Genomic DNA, 24,635 nt, shown 5'->3' with positions numbered 1-24,635 from the left:
CGTGCCCTAAGGATAGCTTTCCGCTTCCGCGAATAGACCAACTGGTCGACGCGACTTTCGGATATCAGCTGCTGTCTTTCATGGACGCCTTCTCCGGTTACAACCAGATAATGATGGCCCCACAGGACGAGGAGAAAACTGCCTTTATAACAGACCGGGGGCTGTACTGCTACAAGGTAATGCCCTTCGGTCTGAAGAATGCTGGCGCCCCTTACCAGCGCCTCGTCAACAAAATCTTCAAAGAGCAAATCGGCCGGAACATGGAGGTGTACGTGGACGATATGCTGGTGAAGAGCCGCCATGCAGACCAGCACATCGCGGATTTGGAGGAGACTTTCACCACCTTGCGGAAGTTTCGCATGAAGCTGAACCCAGCGAAGTGCGCCTTCGGCGCTTCGGCCGGGAGGTTCCTCGGTTTCATTGTCAACCAGCGGGGTATCGAAGCCAACCCGGACAAAATCAAGGCCATCCAAGGTATGTCCCCTCCGACCAAAGTAAAGGAGGTTCAGGAGCTCGCTGGAAGGGTCGCCGCGCTTGGACGATTTGTGGCAAAATCGGCCGAACGCTGCCAACCATTCTTCAAGGTGTTAAAACGCCCGAAAGACTTCCTCTGGACGGCCGAATGTCAAGCAGCATTCGACCAGCTCAAGGAATACCTGGCGTCTCCTCCCCTACTGTCCAAGCCGCAAGAAGGGGAGATGCTCTACCTCTATCTGGCGGTCTCCCCAACCGCGGTCAGTGCGGTGCTGGTTCGGGAAGAGGCAAAGCTCCAGAAGCCTGTGTACTACATCAGCCGGGTCCTACGGGATGCCGAGACGCGGTACACGAAGGCTGAAAAGATCGCCTTCGCGCTGCTGACCGCGACCAGGAGGCTTCGCCCCTATTTCCAGGCTCATTCGGTCACCCTCTTAACCGATCAACCACTACGGCAGATCCTCAGCAACCCCGAGAATGCGGGACGACTGGTGAAGTGGGCAGTAGAACTCGGTGAGTTCGACATCCGCTACCAGCCTCAACCCGCCATCAAGGCCCAGGTGCTCGCGGACTTCCTCGCTGAGTGCACGGTGCAGGAGGCGGAACCTAAACCGCCGGACACGCCCAGCCTCGACCTCCCGATTTGGACGCTTCACATCGATGGGTCGTCGAACCCCGAGGGTGGAGGGGCCGGGCTGGTCCTTACCAGTCCTGATGGAGTGATAGCCGAGTATGCCTTGAGGTTTGGATTTCCAGTGACCAACAACGAGGCGGAGTACGAGGCCCTAGTCACGGGACTCAAACTCACCAGGGAGCTCGGCATTCGGCGTTTGAAGGTCTTCACCGACTCCTAGCTGGTGGTCGGGCAGGTTCGTGGGGAGTTCGAGGCCCGGAGCCCGACCATGCAGAACTACGTCCGGAAGGTGCAAGCACTCATTCCCAACCTCGGCAGTGTCGACATCCAGCAGGTCCCCAGAAGCGAAAATGCCAGGGCCGACAGGTTGTCCCGCTTGGTGGGCACAGAGGCGCACAACTTGTCGAGGGCAATCTACCTGGAGACCCTGGATGCCCCGAGCATCGGCGAGGCTGGAGCGGTGATGGCGATTGATCCGGAGCCGTCTTGGATGGACCCGCTCGTCGCCTACCTCGCCGAAGGGATCCTCCCTGAAGACGAAGATCAAGCTCGGCGACTTGTCAAGAAGTCCGCCCACTACGTACTCTATGAAGGGAGGCTGTACCGGACCTCGTTCACCGCCCCCCTCTTAAGGTGCCTCCGCCCCTCGGAGGCGGCCTACGTCCTCGGCGAAGTCCATGAGGGCGTCTGCGAATCGCACTTGGGGGCTAGGTCCTTAGCGCACAAGATCATGAGGCAAGGCTATTATTGGCCTACCTTGTTGGAGGACTCGAAGGATCACGTACGGAAATGCGACGCCTGCCAGCGCCACGCCAACGTCCAGAGAGTCCCTTCTGTCCCCTTGGCACCAATCACCGCGCCCTGGCCCTTCGCACAGTGGGGAATGAATATCCTCGGACCATTCCCCGTCGCTTCAGCTCAGCGGAAATTTTTGATTGTTGCAATCGACTACTTCACCAAGTGGGTGGAGGCAGAGCCGCTGGCCACTATCACGGAGGCGCAAGTCCGGAAGTTCGTGAAGAAAAACATCATTGTCCGATTTGGGATACCTCGGGTCCTCATCTCGGATAATGGTCGACAGTTCGACAACAAGCATTTCCGTGACTTCTGCGAGGAGTTCGGGATCGAGCATCGGTTCACATCTGTGTCGCATCCCCAAACCAACGGTGAGGCCGAGGTCGCAAATCGGACAATCCTCCAAGGAATTAAGGCGCGAATCGGTCGGACGGGGCAAGCTTGGGTCGAAGAACTCGAGAATGTCCTTTGGGCATATCGGACCACGCATCGGACCCCTACCGGGGAGACGCCTTTCAGCCTAACCTATGGCACGGAAGCGGTTGTTCCCGTGGAGCTCGGACTCCCCTCGCCCCGGGTGGCCGCGCACCGACCCGAGGCCAATTCGGAGCAACTTCGAGGAAACCTGGACCTCTTGGAAGAAGCAAGAGAAATGGCGCAGGTTCGGATGGCGATGTATCAGCGGAGGGTGGCCCGATATTATAACTCCAAGGTCCGACCGAAACTTTTCAGAATCGGAGATCTGGTGCTAAGGCGAGCCAAAGCATCTCAACCCGCGGAAGGTGGGAAGCTGGCGCCAAATTGGGAAGGCCCGTATAGGGTTCGCTGGGTAAACCGACCTGGCTCCTACCAGTTGGAGGCCCTAGATGGTCGAGAAATTCCGAGGAGCTGGAATTCCGCTAACCTGCGGGTGTATTACCAGTAGAACGACAAAGCCAGGAAGACAGTTCGAAAAATGTACAATTCTTTTCATTTCAATAATTTCTGGTTACAACGGTGTGTTCGTGTGATTACAAAGAATTCCCAGAGGGGAATTGGGGAGTAAAGAAAACAAGGAAGAGGTGGAGACTCCGTGGAGCTGAAGATCTGGGATCCCGAACCCTCCATCCGAAGCAGCTGCAATCCCACCGGGCGTGGGTGCTTCTCCCCGGAGGCGCCATCGACGCCTCACGCAAAAGACGAAGAGCCGGCGCGGACGAAGAAGAAGTGGACGAAGGAGGAGTTCCCGCTGCCTCCAGAGGAACGCCACCTCCAAGGGATATTCCGGTCCTCCCCAGGAGAAGGGGAGGGAAGGAACACAAGGGAGAAGAGCGCGAGGAGGCGCGAACCCGGATGAAGCGTCTGGCGCAGAGCTCAATCGGGAGGCGGGGCTGAAAGGAGGGGGGATGTGATCCTGGATGAAACGCCTAGAGCGGAGTTCCGCCGGGGAGAACCTCCCTGTTGATCCCAGATGAAACGGCTAGTTGGCGGAAGTCGCGAGGGGCGCGCCTCCCGTTCCTCCGGCGGGGGTTTCCCAGCCACACGCCGGAGAGGAGGTCCACGAACCATGGCAACCTAAATAGCTCCGGCTTGGCAGGCTCCACCGCGCCTGCACTTATATTTATAGCCAAACTGAGGCCCCCCGGTCGTTCCGATGCGGGTGGCTCCAATAAAGGCGGGCGCACCGAATCCGGAGCCGTTCCGGCTCTCGAGGCGTATCCTCCCACGATCTCCTAAGAGTCGTTCTCCTTAATTGCATTCTTCATGCAGGACACTCCGGGCAGCGTGTATCCCGCGGCCCACGTATCTCCGCTCGCGCCCAGGCCGCATCCGCCTCGAAGAGCGCGCGTATCGCGGCCGCTTAACTGACACTCCTTGCAAGCAGCAACTGGCGATCCGATTTCCCAGGTAACGCTTCAATTAGCATTTAATGCCCTTCCAGTGTTCCCCAGGCGACGCTTGGAGAGGAAGAGAAACACGATCGTAGCTGGCCACGGAGAAATCCCGTCGAGCGGCAAGCGACAGGCGCGTGGCCAACGAGCGAAATTTCCCGAGGCTCGGCCCTCGGATGCCAGGCTAACCCGATGATCATCCCGGGAGCAGACTAGCCTGAAGCCCCGACCGGTCGCCTTGGCTTGCGCCAGCCTTGGCCGACCAACGAGCGGAATCTCCCGAGGCTCGGCCCTCGGATGCCAGGCTAACCCGATGATCATCCCGGGAGCAGACTAGCCTGAAGCCCCGACCGGTCGCCTCGGCTTGCGCCAGCCTTGGCCGACCAACGAGCGGAATTTCCCGAGGCTCGGCCCTCGGATGCCAGGCTAACCCGATGATCATCCCGGGAGCAGACTAGCCTAAAGCCCCGACCGGTCGCCTCGGCTTGCGCCAGCCTTGGCCGACCAACGAGCGGAATCTCCCGAGGCTCGGCCCTCGGATGCCAGGCTAACCCGATGATCATCCCGGGAGCAGACTAGCCTGAAGCCCCGACCGGTCGCCTCGGCTTGCGCCAGCCTTGGCCGACCAACGAGCGGAATTTTCCGAGGCTCGGCCCTCGGATGCCAGGCTAACCCGATGATCATCCCGGGAGCAGACTAGCCTGAAGCCCCGATCGGTCGCCTCGGCTTGCGCCAGCCTTGGCCGACCAACGAGCGGAATTTCCCGAGGCTCGGCCCTCGGATGCCAGGCTAACCCGATGATCATCCCGGGAGCAGACTAGCCTGAAGCCCCGACCGGTCGCCTCGGCTTGCGCCAGCCTTGGCCGACCAACGAGCGGAATTCTCCGAGGCTCGGCCCTCGGATGCCAGGCTAACCCGATGATCATCCCGGGAGCAGACTAGCCTGAAGCCCCGACCGGTCGCCTCGGCTTGCGCCAGCCTTGGCTGACCAACGAGCGGAATTTCCCGAGGCTCGGCCCTCGGATGCCAGGCTAACCCGATGATCATCCCGGGAGCAGACTAGCCTGAAGCCCCGACCGGTCGCCTCGGCTTGCGCCAGCCTTGGCCGACCAACGAGCGGAATCTCCCGAGGCTCGGCCCTCGGATGCCAGGCTAACCCGATGATCATCCCGGGAGCAGACTAGCCTGAAGCCCCGACCGGTCGCCTCGGCTTGCGCCAGCCTTGGCCGACTAACGAGCGGAATTCCCCGAGGCTCGGCCCTCGGATGCCAGGCTAACCCGATGATCATCCCGGGAGCAGACTAGCCTGAAGCCCCGACCGGTCGCCTCGGCTTGCGCCAGCCTTGGCCGACCAACGAGCGGAATCTCCCGAGGCTCGGCCCTCGGATGCCAGGCTAACCCGATGATCATCCCGGGAGCAGACTAGCCTGAAGCCCCGACCGGTCGCCTCGGCTTGCGCCAGCCTTGGCCGACCAACGAGCGGAATCTCCCGAGGCTCGGCCCTCGGATGCCCGGCCTAGCGCCGGAAGAATTTCCTGAGGCCTAACCCTCGGATGCCTGGCCTAGCGCCGGAAGAATTTTCTGAGGCCTAACCCTCGGATGCCTGGCCTAGCGCCGGAAGAATTTCCTGAGGCCTAACCCTCGGATGCCTGGCCTAGCGCCGGAAGAATTTCCTGAGGCCTAACCCTCGGATGCCTGGCCTAGTGCCGGAAGAATTTCCTGAGGCCTAACCCTCGGATGCCTGGCGTAGTGCCGGAAGAATCTCCCGAGGCTCGGCCCTCGGATGCCCGGCCTAGCGCCGGAAGAATTTCCTGAGGCCTAACCCTCGGATGCCTGGCCTAGCGCCGGAAGAATTTCCTGAGGCCTAACCCTCGGATGCCTGGCCTAGTGCCGGAAGAATTTCCTGAGGCCTAACCCTCGGATGCCTGGCCTAGCGCCGGAAGAATTTCCTGAGGCCTAACCCTCGGATGCCTGGCCTAGCGCCGGAAGAATTTCCTGAGGCCTAACCCTCGGATGCCTGGCCTAGCGCCGGAAGAACTTCAAGAGTTAGGAGTCGGCGAGACGCTACCAAGAGTTAAAAAGAGGAAGAACGGCTCCGAGAGCGTCAAAGGAGGAGCGAGCGAACAGTCCGACGGCAACGACAGCAGCGCAAGGGAGAAACTCGAAGATGCCTGCGAAGAGAAAAGCGGACGGGGGAGGGCCCCCGGTTAAATAGGCGGAAAGGCGGGTGACGCCTCGGTGACGCCAGAGGACGCCTGGCTGCCGAAGGATCGCTCGCGCCCCAAAGGCGAATCGACGCCATTAAGGAAGGATGTCCGCCGAAATCCGCAGACTGCCAGATCAGCGACAACCGCTATACGCCATAAAGGAGGCGGGGAGCTCGAAGCGCGCGCGCCTTTCCGAGGGATGGCGGCAATCTCGAAGCATCACTCCCTTCACCCGTTCTCCTCCTGGTTCCAGGCTCGGAAGTGGGGGGCTACTGTTACGGGGGAATTTAGCCACCATGCCCCACGTGACCGGCACGCGCGCCCAGGAAGACTACGGTAGTCCCTTGATCCAGCAATCCGACCCCGAGTCGGATATCTTCGGCTCCGCAGCCCGACCCCGAGTCGGCTGCCCCTTGATCCAGCAATCCGACCCCGAGTCGGATATCTTCGGCTCCGCAGCCCGACCCCGAGTCGGCTGCCCCTTGATCCAGCAATCCGACCCCGAGTCGGATATCTTCGGCTCCGCAGCCCGACCCCGAGTCGGCTGCCCCCTGATCCAGTCATCCGACCCCGAGTCGGCAATCTCTCGACAACGACAGGCTGTTCCCCTGAGGCACGCCGCGGCCCCCTGCTCCACTACTCCCTGCAACGGTCGCATCCGGCGCTGCTCCACGATCCCCTGTAACAGCCGTACAAAGCGGAGCCCCACTACGCCCTGTCATGGCTGTACCCAGCGCTGCCCCACGACGCCCTGTAACGGCCATGCCAGTGGCAACTCCATCGTGCCACACGATGACCAACCCCCCAGAAAGACCCCCCAGCCTGGTATATATGCGGCCGGGGGGGAGAAGGGGGAGGGTAAGCAAAGGTTTTCCAGAGTATTCTCTTACCTGCTGCTGCTATCTCTCCTTCTCCTTCAATCTCCTCTGACTTGATCGTCGGAGGGCCCCCACTACCCCAGTAGTGGTGCGAGGCTTGCTTGCAGGTTTTCCGGTGGAAGGTGGAGCGCAATCAACCCAACTCCAAGGGAACCCCGTTCACACCGCTGTGCCAATCGTTCTCGGTTTGGACCACCAGCAACAGTATCCATATGTATATGTATAGTTGAAGGAGCTTTTTCTAAAATGAATATGGAAAAGAATCAATTGCATGATTGGATGTGCAATCCATGGATGAATTTGGTTACATACAATGAGGACATTTTCAACAGCCTTAACAGTGAAGCAATCATGCAGCAATTCTAGAATATGCAAACCTTTAAAGGTCAATTGTAACTTATTTGTACTCAGGGTCTGTTGTGCCGGAACTAGAACCCGGACCGATTGCCCGGCGACACAGAAAGGTACACACCCATACTGTTCCATGTCGGCCTTGTACCAATACAGTAAAGGAGGCAGGGGAGAGGGCGAACGGGAGAGAAAAAAGAGAGAAGGGGGAGAGAGGGAGGGAGAGAGGAGGATGATGGAGGTCGGCGGAGGGCCGACGACCAGGACGGAGGAGGCAGAGGAGGGCTCCGCGGCCGGATCGCCGACCCTTTTTTAATTAGGCAATTTTTAAGTAAAGTCGGCAAGCAATTTGTCGACTTCACTTAAAAGTCGCAAAATAAGAAAAGAGACCAGATCCCTGTTTCGAATGAAATAGGAGACCCGGCCGCAGAGCCCCCCCTCCACGTGACTCACTAGACTCCGCCGGCTGACCTCCACCTTCCTCTCTCTTCCTTCCTCTCCCTCTCCCTCTCCCTCTCTCCCTCACTCGCGCTCTATTTTCCTCTCTTTCCTTCTCCCCCTCCGACGACGGATTTCATTTCTGTTGCCGAAACGATCTCGGACCGTCTCCGGGACGGCTCAGTACGACTCAAACTGCCCGGTTCAAGATGGTTCCGCCGACCTTGTTTGCACTTTTGATACATTTTAAAATTTTCATATGTTTTGTTTATGCTAAAGCAAAATTGTGATTAAGGTTGATGTTCATGGATCTAGTAATAACGGTGTGCCCCACATAAAATTCATGGTTTCACCCCTATATATCTATAAATATACATATGTTTATATGTGCATATTATGTATATGTATATACACAAGCATATATATATGCATGTTTGGCAAATGTGTGGATCTATAGAGCTGACCACAAATAGTTGGGAAAAGGCATGATAATTATGATTATGGTATATACACACATATATGTATATATATATAGAGAGAGAGGGGAGAGCTAATATGTGGGCATCCACACAACAACCCTAATAAGGTTGGCTCTAACCAAACAACCGAGGGCTTGGCATCGATGATCCGATCTCTAAATTGTGCGCTATCATAAAATCATATGATTTAGAGATCCCAAGACTATGTGTTACGTGCTATTTAAACTATCCACTTTTAACCAGTGGATACATAGGCTAGGGATTCCAAATCATAAGATCTTTTGATAGTTGCAATTTATAGATAGTAGGTCACATCCAATAGCTCAAATTACCGGTTCCAGGCCCCTAGCCAGCTAGTAAAGCCCGACCCTATTAGAGCTATTGTGTGGGTATCCATATATTAGATCAGTTATACATACATATATACATACATATGGGTTGCCTTTACATCGAGCTCTCAGAAGCAACCTATTGATATTCCATTCTTGGACAAGGGCAATGTAATCTGGGACCTGATGACACCCCATTCACCACATGGGGTGTCTTCCGCTTTGGATCTAATCATCCTGGAGGGCACAACTAAGAATGTCGGATCTCCTTGGTTTTTGTACGGGAGCCCTCCTCCATAGTCGATGGGGCACCAGGTCTACCCAAGAATATTCGCTCTTATGGGCATGAAGCTACGAACTAAGGTTTGGGGACTGGCTGCCAGATGTAGCAGCAGTTGTCATTAGGCCATCCATTGTTGGCTCCTTTTCAATTTGGATACTCTATTATTTATTTTGCTCCTCTCAAGGGGAGAGGATATCTACTCCTCTCAACTCCAAAATCAATAATGATGCATCCATATCGAAGATGTATGCTATTGATCATGATCTATACCACTAAAAATGACTAGAAACCAAAGACCAAGGCTTCTGTTGTCTCTAACCTATGCATCCTGTGGACACAAATGAATGGTTAAAATAATATAAGCATTAAATATCGATTTTCAACATATACATGTTTTTAATCTATGTAGATCAAAATCAATAAGGTGGATTCTCAATTTAAGTACCTTATGATAGTTTTAGCATACTAGCATGATGGAAACCATCCATTGTTCTATCTACATGATGCATAGGTTAGATACCAGCAAAATAGACATTTTTAATTTTTAGGCACTTTTAGCAGCACAGAATATGATCAACAGTGTGGATAATCGATTTGGATGCTCTATTATTGACTTTGGAGTCGAGCAAAGTAGATACCCTTTACTATGAAGAGGAGCAAAGTCTTGTCTCATAAATATGCACGTGCATGTATGTATTTATCGATATGAATGTATCTATGAGTATTTATGCATTTGTGTACGTACACACACATACATGGATGCATAGTTATATACATACATCCATGTGTATATACACAATAGACTTTACTCCTCTTGAGAGGAGAATATATCGACTCCTCTCAACTCCAAAATCAATAATAGAGCATCCAAATCAAATATGCACACAGTTGATCATGATCTATGTCACTAAAAATAACTAGAAACAAAAAAAAAATTATGTGTAGTGTTTAGCTTAGAAACAAACTAAGTCAGCTAGGTCTCCCCATTGGAGATAGTATAAATGCAAGTTGACTTGCAATAAAACATTTGTGGGACTAAATAAAAGATCAAAATAAGAATGCCCCATGCTTTAATTTGAGCTTTTCTAGTTAGATCAACTGTTCTGCCAAATGCCAAAAGAAGTTTAAAAATGCACTTAAGATCATTAAAAAATACAGAAAACTATTTTTAAAATGTTAAATAATTTATGTTTATCTAACATTCCTCATAAAAGCTCAAATATTAAATCTTAGATGAACTTTGTAAAATCAGCTATCTAGGCAACTTCTATGATGCAATAAGCAAAGTGTCACTTGGACTTGAACCACGGTGTTGACTATTTTTACCTGAAGGAGCCATAATGGACTAGGCGTCGAACTATGTCCTTTAACTTAGATTTCAATAGGCCACACATAGTACGGATCAATCGGGCCTTTAGCTAATAAATGCTATTAATGATCTTGCGATAATACCTTGATTTTCATGAATATTGATAGGGTTAGCCCTAGCAAAGTCACAGCCCTCATGTAGATGAGTCCTCTAAGGGTACTTGTGACCTAGTATCTTACAAACTTCCTGCTTTGGACACATTAAAAGTATAACTCAGCTTAGAATACTATTATCACTAATATGAGCACTTATCATCATAGAGATGGAAATGAGAAACTCTATGATTAGTGCTCTAACATGACCACTCAATCAACTTTGTTCCGACCACCACTGAACCTCTTTCATAGGATCTATAGTTATAGAGGTTAGTCAACACCACAATTTTCCAGAAAAAGCATCACTCATTGTATGATGAAATGATGACATCTAGTTTTTGTATCAGACGGCAAGCTCTCTTGCTATAGCAGCTATCAACATTCTTACAGCATTATAATGATGATGACAACACCATTTATTTAAATGGTCCACCATGCAACAACCCATGGTCTTGAGTCGGTTGCGTTGATATTAAGTGATTTCAGTATTGCTACTCAATGAATAAGTACAATCATATGATATTATGCTTATTAAATGCATATTGCTTTAGTAAGAGAAGGGTTTCAATTTAAAACTACCAAAACTGCATGAATTGTGATCCTAAAGAGCTCACAAATATATCAAAATGGTGTTAAATAACATGTTCTGATGCATTTATATTTCAAGTTTTTCTGAATCTTTTCTAATTTGTCAACAAAGTCTCATAAGCTCAAACAGAAGCAATCAAAACTGCCAAATTTGTTGAAACCAAAATCCCACCCAACCAAAACCAAAGTGGAAATAAGTTTTAAAACCTTGCAACGTTTTATCGTAGAGTATGAGAGGAACATTGTAATGCATATAAAAGCTTAAGCAAAAGCAAGGACAAACATCATTTGCCACGATTGTTCTACTCATGGGTGCAATGGTACAGTAGCATATCATGCCATGACAGCCCGGTTATGTACCAGGGCCCTGGTAAAGAAAATGGGCACTTTTTGTTTGTATTGTTCCACGTTGATGCATACCTAACTAGCATATATTAGCATGAACCAACACAAATTTGTGCACATAAGTTATATTTTGGGCACTTCTTACCATGCTTGTACCTCTCTAGTAGCATATTCCGTCTATATGGTGTTACAGTAAATACATTATTGCTTAAGCAAAGGAGTTCAAGATTTAAATTTATAAGGACTAAACTTAGGTACATGCGATGCACATCGGCCAAAGAGAGATGGAGTCGTGAAGAGATTACAAAGGTGCATGGTCCTTCAAGAACAGGAGTCATAAATGAATTAGCAAAATGTTGTTTAGTTTGCATGCATATTGTGCCATGGATGGCATAAGGCTACACACCAAATCCACCAACCCTCTAATCCAAAAGAAAAAAATCCATGATATGCTAAAAGAAATCCCACCTAAACTCATGTATGACAAAACTCATAGGGGTCATTGGGTCCAATCCAAACCCCCCTTGGCATCTATCACATGAGGACTACATCCCAAGATTAAGGGGTCATGCCCATTTTTCACTATCAACAAATTTTGACAATTGACCTCATTGTTTTTCTAGCTATTTCAGCAGCTTTTCTCAAGCAGTCAAATGGGAATTCATATCATAATCAATTGGGGGGAGCAGTAAATGAAAATGGAATAGCAATTCTTTTTAAACAAGGTTTTATTTATCTTTAGAAATTATGCAATATATGATGAGTAATTAAAGAAAATGGATACATGAGTAACAGACATTGGCTAGCATGAGAGCAAGATTAACAGCGCATGAATTCCTAGTTATGGAGTTAAGTTCAGATTTGGAGACAAACCATACAGTTTCCATCATATCAGTTAATATTTGTGGTTTATTGATGTGCCACCTTGATCAAAAAAAAATCCAATCTAATATCTAAGCCAAGGAATTTCTTCAGTTGTTATGCTTCATGTTAAAAGTAAAAAAAAAATATGCAAATTACCTAAATCATTAGGAATATTAGATGGATATTTTCTTTCCAAAAATGTATATATTTTCATGCCAAGACAATTTTTACTCAAGAAATAAGCGGTGCGTATTTCTTTTATTTTTTCAGATAATTATGAGTAGGAAAGTGATTGATGTGAAGCTATCACAAAAGCATGCCAAGTATCATACGGAATAAGGAAATGTAGTTATTATGATTAGCCAGACTTCTGATCCTCAAACAAATAAAAGATGGTGTCATATTTTATGAGAAATGATATGAAATTCATTGAAAATGTAAGATAAAAATCCAAACCTCCCATGATGCTAGACTTTTCACGTAGGGAGGAAGGCTATCATAATCATCCCTGGAGGTCTTTATCATTGTTTTACTATCACCTGCAAGTCCTACAGGGGCATCCGAGTAATGGCAAGCGACAACATGGATAAATGATCGCTTAAATGAAGTAGAGGACTGATGGAGGATAAACTGAACTACAACATAACAAATTGTTAAAGAAAAAAAAGCATTTATTGAAGCACCTGAAGGACTGAAAACTTCCTTTGGAGTTTCAAATGGTGTTGCCTCTGCATGCTGTTCTCTGTCATTAGGACTAAACAAAATTATCAACAATCAAGCAAACGGTTATCCTCAAAAACAAAAAACAAAAAAAACAAACAAACAAGCAAACAATGAAAAGAAAAGCCAGAGAAGATTATGTATCGTATAAATATAAAAGCTCTTTCAACTTAACCTTATCAAATGTTGCGAAGATATCATTGGGCTTGCAGTGTAGTCATTACCTAAAAAGGAAAAAAAACCCTTTATCTATCAAATTATGCAATTTATAGTGAGACTAAATGTGGAATAGTGGTCATGAAAGAAAACATCTGCAGGAATAAAAGAATGCAACATACAATACAAAAATGTATTTAAAGAAATTTTAAATTGTTAATTATGTCGCCATTTCAATCTTGTAGAAAACTGTTCTGACAGAAGTTCAAGAATATAATAACCATGATGCACAAGATAAATATTCAAAATTATATTTTCTGAGAACATCGGCTTTGGAAATTCATGTTTATTATTGCCAGGATATTTTGAACTAAAGTAGACACTATCAAGATGTTTTCTTTCTTATAATAAATAAATTTGTTTTTAACCATGGTTAGCTGAGTTTTTAGCCAGCCCCACGCCAAAATCTTTCAATACTTTGTGCTTGTCTGCATACCTGCCACCTTAATCTTCCATGATAATCTTGAAATGGAAGGCTGTTTTTATTCGAATGAAATGAATAATACAATCATGTAGTTCATTAGAAAATAGTGATTTACTGTTCATAAAATGGTGATTTCATTCAGTATATATATATATATTCCCATGTTGAGGTGTTCAAGGTCTAAGATATCATTTCTATCAATCCGATTCACCAGAGTGTACCTATCGGAAGGTTCATAACCATATTCAGCCAAAGAACACCGAGTGTAGATCAGTCAAGGCCTCAAGGGAAAGATATTACCTTCTTTAGAGTACTAAGCCTTCAATTTGTATCCTACCACTAATGGCATGACATCCAAGAACCCTCCCACCCAAGGTCTGCGGTACCGTTAGTACCGGTGTACCGGTGAAGACTGGTTCTGGTACGGTACCGGTCAAAATCAGTACCGAACCGGTCGAGATAGAAAAAAACACGCGTCCGACGCGCACTACCACAGAGTGGCATTAAATGTGCGGCATTTAAAGCCCACATGGGCTCGCTGCCCCGCACGGCGAGCCCGCGCGGGGAATCGAGGCAGCATGGGGAACTGCGTGCGGGCGCGGTTCCCTGCAAGTGGGCTCCCAGTTTTCCACTCGCACGCAGGATTTTTTTTTCCCTTTCTTTATTTTTTTCTTCCCTTCTTCCCGAACCCTCCTTCCCCTCTCTCCTCTCTTCTCCTCTCTTTTCCGGTTGTTCCCCCCGTTCTCCCATAAGCAAGGAAGGAAGAGAGGTCCCGCCCGCGAGCAAGGAAGAGAGGTCCTCTTTTTCCCCGTACCTGCCTTCTCTTCTTCCCCGCTTCTTCTTCTTTTCTTTCTTCCTCTTCTTCCCCCCTTCTTCTTCTCTTCTTTCTTCCCCTTCTTCCTCCTCTTCTTCCCCACTTCTACTGGTGTCGGTCACACCGGTTTCAGTTCGGTACTAGTCTTCACAGCTGAACCGTACCAGTAGTTGTCGGCGCGGTTCGGTACAGCCTGAACCGACCGGTTCCGGTCGGTTCGGCAAACCATGCTTCCACCACTACAAGCATAATCATAAAACCAATCAGTAAGCTCCCTATGTTTTCAACAACCATTGCCCCATACTCCAATTTACTATTAACTAATGTGTCTCAAACTTGTCATACAACTAATGACAGTGTTACTGTTGACGTTAGCACAAGAACTAGACAGATGGTGAAAATAACAACATTTTAGACCGACCAAATAAATCCTATGATCCCTTTTCAATGCACTAGATTCTCCATATTTGAAGCAGAAAATGTGCCAAACAGTGCTTACCAAGTCTACTTCTGTCCTCTTTTTACCTGTTACCTTCCTATAACATTAGCTATCCCCATCCATCTCAACCACCAAGGTATACTAGCCTAGCAAGATCTACCACACCTTTTCAAATGAGATGTAGAAAATTGTAACTACACAAAGCAAGCAGAAGTGAAAGCAGTTAGCTCAAAGGTGAAATGAATATACCCAAGCAACAGGGAAAAGGCAAAACTAGGTAAGAGTGGTCCACTATGATTGCATACAAAATGACAAAATAATGGGCTCCTCCAACCAAGAAGCACGTTTGGAATCTAGAATCCAGATTGGAAGATAAGAAGCACGAAATCGTATGTTTGTTTTGAACTCTCGAATATTCTCACCAAGAAGCAAATTTGGAATCTAAAATCATGGTTGTAAGACAAGAAGGACAAAACCATATGCTGTTTTCTACTCTCAAATATCCTTTACCTGCTTTTAGTGTACCTTCTTCTCATTCTTTTATCAGTATTCCTTTTCTTAAGAATATCCAGAAGCATTAAAAATTATTATGCATTAAAAGAAGATATAAATTTTTAAAAAAAAAATCCAAAGGGGCCAATAGTAGGATGCACCAATTTTAGTTGGTAAGATCAATAGTTTACACCACATTATGAAAATACTAGTTGGATCAAGAATTGAACGTCTATATAAATAATAGTTTGTGTTGACCCTAAAGAGTTCATTTTGAGGATACAAAACAATTGAATAAAAAATCACTAATCTATTGCCTTGAGTTTGTTTGATTGATTTCAAAAAGCCTTCAGTAATTCTCTAATAAAGATCATCTATCTGGAGCTCTACATCAAAAAGCTTAACTTCAAAAAGGCCTTGGAGCAATCCTTGAAAGCTCACATACAAGCCCAGAGAATTTCGTTCTAAGCTACCTAAAAAGTTGACCCTAAGTTTGCAATGAGTTGACCCCGGCACACTATTACTGTCTAAACGTTTTCACGAGCCGACTCCGGCAGATCGTGAGTCGACCCTAGATCAATCTTAGAAGATGGACAGAAAGCTGTGGAATTCATCGCTTTAGTGAGTCGACACATGAAGAGCATGAGCCGACTCCAGTCTAACAAGAGTCAACCCCACAGACAAGTGAGTCAACCCCTGAAAGGCCACATAGAAAAGACAGAGAGCTGAAAATCTCGTCACATTGGCAAGTCGACCCACGGAAAAATGAGCCGGCTCTAGTCAAACAAAAGTAAACCCCAAAAACAAGAGAGTCAACCCCAAAACGGTCACAATGGAAAGACAGAGAACAGCAAAATTAAGTTCATTGAAGACTCAACCCCTATCATCAGACGAGTCGACCTCTGAACTGAGAGAGCCGACTCCATATTATTCACAGAAGAAACAGAGCGCAGCAAAAGGAACAGCAAGCTCAAGTCGACCCCCAAAGATTACGAGTCGACTCTTGGTGATCACGAGTCGATCCCTGAAAATGTTGAGTCAACTCCTCTGCTGCACCTGACAATAGTAACAACTAGTTTTTCTATAGGTCAGAACGGCTATTTTCATCTCACAACGGCTCTTTTAATCTGTCTAATGAGTAGGAGTGTGTTCTAACTACTTTTAAATGGTATAACTACATGGGAACATCAAGAGAAAAAAAAAGAGAAGAACGAAAAAGAAACAGAATACACAAAAAGAGAGCTTAAGTAGTGCAAGGAGAAATTCACAAGAGTAAAAAAACGAGAGAAAAAAAAGAGAGCTTCAAAGAAAAAATCATTCAAGAGCATTTACTATGAGCTGAACGATCACATCATCTACAATTAAGAGTTGGTGACGCGCATTCAGAATCAATCAAAGCCAACAAACAGAGTCAAGCTCTATTTATATCTTTCTATTTATTATTTAGGAGTTGTACTTTATTGTGCCTACACTTAATTCTTTCTATACTTTGTTGTAACAAGTTGCAGGAATTGAAACTTGGGGAAAGGTCCATCTAAACATTAAATTGAATTGTGTTGAGCCTAGGATAGGCTCATTGTAGGTTCTGGTTGATTGCTTGTGAAAATCAACTGGGTTGATTGTGAGCCTGAGTAAAATAATCGGTGTAGGTTTTGGTTGATTGCCTGCAAAATCAACTAGATTGATTGTGAGCCCGTGTAAAACAATTGGATTGTAATCTCTAAAAGATTATAGTAAAAATGCCCAATATATCTTGGGGAGTGAATGTAGGTGCAAGGTTGGCACCGAACCACTATAAATTCTATGTGTTTATATTGCTTAATCTACTTATATTAATTTTCTGCATATTTACTTAGTAATTTATTGCTGAAATTATTATTCTCCATTTAAAGTATTTATTCCGCTGCATTATTAGTTTATATTTTTGAAAAGCCCAATTCACCCCCCTGGGCTGCATAGCTGGGCAACGAGTAGTATCAGAGCCTGGTACCTAAGCCTTTTATTGACCTAACCGTCAAAGAGTCAAAGATCTATGACAGCCCCACTTGGAACTTCTCTTGCTGAGGGACAGTCTACAAAGAGACCTCCATTTTTTAATGGCACAAACTACACTAATTGGAAAGCATGTATGCGCATTTTTGTTCATGCGCTAGACTATGACATGTGGACTGTCATAGTTAATGCACCTCGCACCCATAAAAATTATTGATGGTGTGTCTCTTCCCAAACTTGAAGGGAAATAGGATGAATTGGATAAAAAGATGGCATAGCTACCATGAATATTCTTTACTGTTTATTAGTTGCTAATGAATTTATAAATATCAACTTGCTTTTCTACGAAAGAGATTTGGGATAAGCTGGAAGTAACTCGGGAAGGCACTAACCAAGTCGAAGAATCTAAAATTAATTTGCTTGTACAAAAATATGAGCTATTTAAAATTAAGTCAAGTGAGTCAATCTATGATATGTTTACTCACTTTACTAATATCATTAATAGTCTTAAAGGCCTTGAAAAATCTTATAATAATAGTGATTTAGTAAGAAAAATTCTCAGATCACTGCCAAGAGCTTGAGAGGCCAAAGTAAGCCATTCAAGAAGCAAAAGACCTCAACGCCCTTCCTCTAAAAAAATTGTTGGGTTCTCTGATGACTTATTAGCTATCAATGAAGCAGAACCTTGAAGAAGAGGAGTCAAAGAAAAGGAGAACCATCGCTCTCAAATCAACAACACAAGAAGAAGATGAGATCACAGAATCTGACAATACAGAAGGGGATGAGGAAATGGTTCTGATAGTGAGAAAATTCAGAAAATTTATGAGAAGAAAAAGGCAAGGAATAAGAAGAAGGCCTTTAACTTAGGGGATCCAAGCAAATAAAAAGAGAAAGAGCAGTCACTAGTATGTTATTAATCAAGAAACCAGGCCACTTTAGAGTGGACTACCCATTACTTAAGAAAGCTCTCAAGAAGCCAAGAAAGAAAGCAATAGTCGCTACATGAAGTGATAGTGACGAATCGAGTTCAGAGGAGGAGTCTCAAGAAACAGCCAATCTATGCCTCATGGCTCATGAGGATGAGGTGTGTCTAGCAGCCCGTAGATCAAATAGAAGATGGTACTTAGATAGTAGGTGCTCTAAACACATGATAGGAGATGAATTACAATTCATGTCCCTTAAAGAAAAGGAGGGATGGTTACCTTTGCCGACAACGGCAAAGAAAAAATTATTGGAATTGGTAATATTGGTATTACTCCCTCTACTTTTATTAAAAATGTATTATTGGTAGATGGTCTAAAACGTAATTTACTTAGTATTAGTCAATTGTGTGACAAAGGCTTTAAAGTGACTTTTGAATCCTCTATATGCATTGTTTCTAGTCCCAATGATGATGGCGTTAAGTTTACAGGGCATAGGCATAGAAATGTATACTGGGTCAATCTTGACCATTTATCCATAAACAATATGCAATGCTTGGTTGCCATAAATACCAAAATCAATGAGACTAGTTGGTTGTGGCATTATAGATTAGCTCATACAAGCACGGACCATATTTCAAAATTAGCTAGAAAAGATCTAGTTATAGGCATGCCAACTAGAAAAACAAACTAGAGTTTATTTTAAATCGAAAAACATGGTTTCAACTTGTAGGCCTTTGGAACTATTGCATATGGATTTATTTAGGCCAACTAGAACTTCAAGTCTAGGTGGCAAATATTATGGTTTTGTCATCATTGATGATTTCTCAAGATTTACATGGGTTTTATTTCTTGCACATAAAGATGAAGCTTTTCTTGCATTTTTGAAACTTCACAAAAATATTTCAAATGAAAAAGGTTTGCAAGTTCTTAAGATAAGAAGTGATCATGAAACTAAATTTGAAAATCATGATTTTGAAAAGGTTTGTCATGAAAATGGAATAGAACATAAATTTTCTGCACCTAGGACACCTCAACAAAATGAAATGGTGGAAAGAAAAAATAGAATCCTTAAAGAAATGGCTAGAATTATATTGGGTAAGAGTCATCTTCCAAAATACTTTTGGGCTGAGGCAGTCAACACAGCTTGTTACATTTCAAACAGGATTTCTATCAGACTATTGTTAAAGAAAACACCTTATGAGGTTTGAAAAAATAGAAAACCTAAAATTTGATATTTTCATATTTTCGGGTGTAAATGTTTCATACTTAATAATGAAAAAGACAAGCTAGGAAAATTTGATGTCAAATCTAATGAAGCTATCTTTCTTGGATACTTTTCTTCTAGAAAGGCAAATAGAGTATTTAATAAGAGAATTCTAGAAGTAGAAGAGTCTATAATGTTATATTTGGTGAGACTAATGATCTTCCACCAAGGAAGAAAAAAGCTTTTGATGATGACGCAGATTCTTTAGGCAAGAAAATACAAGACCTTACCTTGTAGGACATGTCTATACAAGATGCAATGGACCACGAAGAAAAAAGGAATGGTGATCAAGAAGAGAATTGATAAGTGCTAAATAATACCTAAATTAATCTCTTTCTCATAGCACTTATCATTATTTTGATACACATATTTTGTAAATTTAACCATAAAAAATGTGTTACCTTCACCATTGCATTTTAATAAATTATCAAAGGTAATTCAAGTTAGATTAATATTTTGTCATATTGGTCGAGTCCAATGTGTGCAGGTCGAGTCGAACTAATTGGGATGATCCCTGAACACACGCACCTCCTGCATATAAGGATCAAGCTTCCATCCTAGCGGTCCAACTTCTAGATCATCTCTTCCCTTTCAAGTCCACAGCCCTTGTTCCACATGCATGGATCTTATCTTAGCTCCCCTGCATCCAGACCAGCGCTCCATCCTGTTTCTCCGCATCCTCTTCCCGTACCTTCCCGAGCTTATCCTCCCAAGATCCAGCCAAATCTAGCCTTCATCGTCCATGGAGTGCTTCCCAGCGAATCCAACCTTCCTCTCGTTCCGGACCCCTTCCTTATCCGAATCCCCTGCATCTCGTCAGCTCCATCCTTCTGCGTTATTCTTCCAAGCTTCACGGCATCCCCTGCATCCAATAGATTCATCTTCATCTCCAACTAAAAATCCTTCATCCTAAACCACCAATCTTCATCCCAACTGCATCGTCCCCTGTTCCCAGCCGAATGAACCTCTTCCCAGCTAAACCAAATTCAAAACTTCAAACCGAACAACTCCCTCATCCCAAATGATCTCATCCTTCATCCGCATGAAGCCAGCCATCCACAACCCCTCCTCACATCTCGTTCCCAAATCCAACCTTCCTCCCGTTCGCGTGGAGCCATCTCTTCACCCGGATAAATCCCAGATTTCTCCCAGCCATGGAAACAGAACAGAGTTCATCCTCTCCCCATTCCGTGGATCGCGTCCTAGCATCCTTATCTCCTTCCGCGTCCGTGCATCTCAGCGTGATCCTTATCCAACTGCCAACCAAACCACAAGTAGCCCCAAATCCAGCGTTATCATCCTCTCTCGCGTCCGTTTCCTCCCGAACAACCTCATTCCGGATTTTCCCAGCCGTCTGTGAGTTCCTTCCAGCTTCACGCGTACATCCCGCATCATCCACATCATCCTGCGTCCAGCTCTCACCCACGGATCCAAGATTTTCTTCCAGATTTCCTCCCATTCGGATTAACTCCATCATCCACGGATGAATCCCCTGCATCAACGTCTCCTCCGCGTTGAAGCAGTGTCAGCCTCTTCCAGATCGTGTCCACCGTCCGCATGTGATCCTTCCCTTCTTCCGCTCGCTCCCGACCAGCATCTGCAACGCATCCGAAGATCAAGCAAGAATCTCTCAGCTTCATCTCGCTTCGATCCATCCTTATCTCGACATGAAATAGGGAAGAAGAGAGAAGGAAATGTGCAGCCTATAAAAGGCCCAGGCATGAGACAGAGAAGGCATTCTTTGGACCCGGCTGATCCCATCCATCCTTCGAAGGAGTTCCCACGGGAGGCAGAGAAGGGAGTAGAGAATCAGAGACGGGAGGAAGAAAAGAAGAAATGGAAGCTCTCGGCGCGGCCACTGTTCAACTCTTCATGGAAGGCTAAGCTCTTCTTTAGGGCTGGATGCAGCCCTAACAAAGGAACACGGGTTTTGTATATTTAATTTTCTGTTCTTGGAGTTGTATGAACTTATTGTTTTTAATGAATATCCCTCGCATCTCATATTTAATTTCTGTGATTTTAAATATGACGTTCATACAACTGTTCTTCATGATCACTAAGTTAATATAAGATCATCCATGCTTAGGGAAGATGCGGTGTCCTGCCATAATAGTTTAGGGTAGACATTTCATGCCAACCGAAGATGGATGTTCCTAAATTACTTTTGTGAAATTTTATTCGAATGCTTGTTAGGCTTGTAGCCAATTTGCATGTTAATCCAAGAATAAATCAAAATACAATTAATCTTTGTTCCTATGTTAGTGGTGAAGTCCTTGCCCTAGGCTCTCTCAACTGATATCATTTTAATTGCATTTCTTATTAAATTGCTTAGTTCAATGGTCCTCACAAACTCTCTTTTTCAAATATTATTTTTTTAAAGAAAACAACTGTACCCCAATCCCTGTGGATTGATACCCACAATTACTATCCTACAAGATACGTGCTATTGCATGGTCTTTAAAACTGACCATCAAGAATCAGCCACAACAACAATCTCAAGATAGATATGACTTACCTAGAGAATAGAGGTATGTTCTAATCATCCTAAAGAACTTATTATTGGTGATCCATCACATGGGGTGAGAACTAGATCTTCTATTAGAGATGCATCTAATCATTTAGCTTTTGTTTCTCAGATTGAACCTAAATCTATAGAAGAAGCTGAACAAGATCATAACTAGTTAATTGTCATGCAAGAAGAACTAAATCAATTTGATAAAAATAAAGTTTGGAAACTTGTGAGTAGACCCAAGGATTATCTAGTAATAGGAACTAAATGGGTATACGGAAACAAACTAAATAAATATGGAAATGCAATAAGAAATAAAGCTAGATTAGTTATTAAAGGATATAATCAAGAAGGCATTGATTTTGATGAAACTTTTGCACTTATAGCAAGATTAGAAACTATTAGAATATTATTTGCATTTGCTTGCTACATGAATTTTAAACTATTTCAAATGGATGTTAAAAGTGTCTTTCTAAATGGACTCATTACTGAGAAAGTTTATGTGGAACAACCTCCTGAATTTGAAAATCATAAAATTTCAAATCATGTCTTCAAATTAAATAAGGCACTGTATGGTTTAAAGCAAGCTCCTAAAGCTTGGTATCAAGATTCGTCGTATCGGTACCGGACCCCATACCGGTGCCATACTAGCATAGTGTCGGTACGGTATGCTCAGTACCGTTCGATATGGTACGATACGACATACCATGCTTGGTATGAAAGATTAAGCAAATTTCTATTAGACAATAATTTTTTAAGAAAAAATGTGGATAAAACTCTTTTTAAAAAAAGAAAAAAATAATGATACCTTAATTGTACAAATATATGTTGATAATACTATTTTTGGTGCTACTAACGATGTTTTGTGTCAAGAATTTGCTAAGCTCATGCAGGTAGAATTCGAGATAAGCATCATGCGTGAATTCACATCTTTCCTCGAACTCCAAATCCAACAAACAAGAGATGAGATCTTCATTAGCCTAAGTAAGTATACAAGAGAACCCTTGAAGAAATTTGGCATGAAGAAAGCAAAGCACATTGGTATCCCTATAAGCCCCTTTTGTAAATTAGACAAAGATGAGCATGGTAAAAGCATTGATTTAAAGCTTTATAGAGGCATGATAGGTTCTTTGTTATATCTTACGACTAGTAGACCTAATATTATGTTTAGTGTTTGCTTGGGTGAAAGATATCAATCTGATCCCTAAAGAATCACACTTAATTGTTGTTAAAAAAATATCAAGATATATAAATGGAACACAAAATCCAGGTTTATAGTACTCAAAACAATCCACAATCAACCTAGTAGGACATTCAGATGTAGATTTCACTGGTTGTAAAATTGATAGAAAAAGCACCAATAGAACTTGCCAATTTTTAGGAGTTATCTTATGGTTTAGCAAGGAACAAAATTCGGTAGCTTTATCTATAGCTGAGATTGAATACATAGCAACTAGAAATTATTATGCTCAAATCTTGTGGATTAAGCAACAACTTGAAGATTATGACATAAAACTTGACAAATGCCCATAAAATGTGATAATGCAAGTGCTATTAACTTAACAAAAAATTCTATTCAACACTCAAGAACTACGCACATCAAGATAAGACATCATTTTATAAGAGATCATGTACAAAACAATGAAGTAATGATTGATTTTGTTTGTTCTAAAAAACAATTAGCTGATAGTTTCACAAAATCTTTAAATGAAGACAAATTTTGTTTGATTAGAAGTGAACTTTGAATTTGCAATCCTTTCTATTTATTTCCTCCTAATTATCATTTTAAATTAATTCAATTTCAGTTGCATTCTATTGGAAATCATGATTCCTTTCCTTTGTGAGCCGACTCTGAATCTGAGTCGATTCTAAATCATAAGGAGTCGACCCATTGGAGTAAGGGGGAGCTTCAAGTCGACTCGAGAGTTACCTCAAAACTCTCCAAACTGTTGGGGAGCCGACTCATATCTAATGACGAGTCGACTCTAAAATGGTGGTCGACACCTGGAAGACCCGATCTTTTATAAATCTAGCCGACCTTTCCCTTTCCCCTGTTCATCGCTTCTAAACTTGCTTTATCCTCGATGATCTACTATTCGAATCTTCTCCTTCCAATTTCACCACTCTCTCTTCCTCACCTACGTTTATCGCCCCTAATCTCTCTCAATGGCCCCAAGAAAAATGCTCCCTCAAAGAAAAAAGCGATCCGAAACAGTACAAGAAGAAAGGAATGATAAAGAAATGTCTCCAATAGAGCAACAATCAAGGGATCACTCTTCTCTTCTCCACGTGCAAACATCCTCTACAAGAATTCCGAACACGGTACCTCTCTCCACTCGAAAAATTGCTTCCAGAAGAAACATTGATTTCCATATCTTGGAGAACGAGGGTTTTACAATAGGAGAGCTTATCAAAAGCCAAGGTTGGGAGTACTTCTGCAGACTCAGAGGACCCAACTATCCAAACCTTGTTTGAGAGTTCTATCAGAATCTCAAGTTCGGACTGGGAAGTATGTCTTCAGTTGTAAGAAATGTGGTTATCGAACTAGATGACTATGTACTCGGGCGTGTTCTTCAGATGCCCAATCAAGGTGCTATTATAGATAGAGTTATGGATCGGCTAACTGCCCTACTGTGCATTTTGAGGAACGAAGATGTAAATAAATATGTCAGAATTGAAGGAAGCCTACTCAATGTGGAAATAAGATTGCTACATCACATGATCATCATGATCTTTTATCCAAAGTTTGAGAGATTTGAGATCGTAATAAAGCGGGTGTTGTGCATTATGTTTCACATCATCAAGGAAATCCCTATAAATCTTCCAGCTTTGATAATCCAAAGGA

General features: G+C 44.5%; 1 protein-coding gene across 4 annotated transcripts in view; it reads right to left on the bottom strand.

Moving 5' to 3' along the window:
* LOC103720602 (uncharacterized) overlaps window positions 1–24,635 on the bottom strand; it is a 39,698-nt gene that overhangs the window by 6,738 nt on the left and 8,325 nt on the right. Inside the window, exons 5-7 of one of the 4 annotated variants that reach the window (XM_039126034.3) lie at window positions 12,893–12,941; window positions 12,681–12,751; window positions 12,454–12,545 (exon numbers count right to left, since the gene is read on the bottom strand). In XM_039126034.3, the coding sequence (XP_038981962.3) occupies window positions 12,454–12,545; window positions 12,681–12,751; window positions 12,893–12,941 (212 nt within the window). The remainder of the gene's footprint in view (window positions 1–12,453; window positions 12,546–12,680; window positions 12,752–12,892; window positions 12,942–24,635) is intronic. The other 3 variants (XM_039126035.3, XM_008810388.6, XM_008810390.6) reach the window with 3 other exon arrangements.

This window comes from Phoenix dactylifera, chromosome 1 (genome assembly GCF_051530095.1).
Source record: "Phoenix dactylifera cultivar Ajwa chromosome 1, Ajwa_hap1_PhDact_Kaust_v1.1, whole genome shotgun sequence".
Lineage (NCBI taxonomy): Eukaryota > Viridiplantae > Streptophyta > Magnoliopsida > Arecales > Arecaceae > Phoenix > Phoenix dactylifera.
This window is presented reverse-complemented; position numbering and strand designations above follow the sequence as displayed.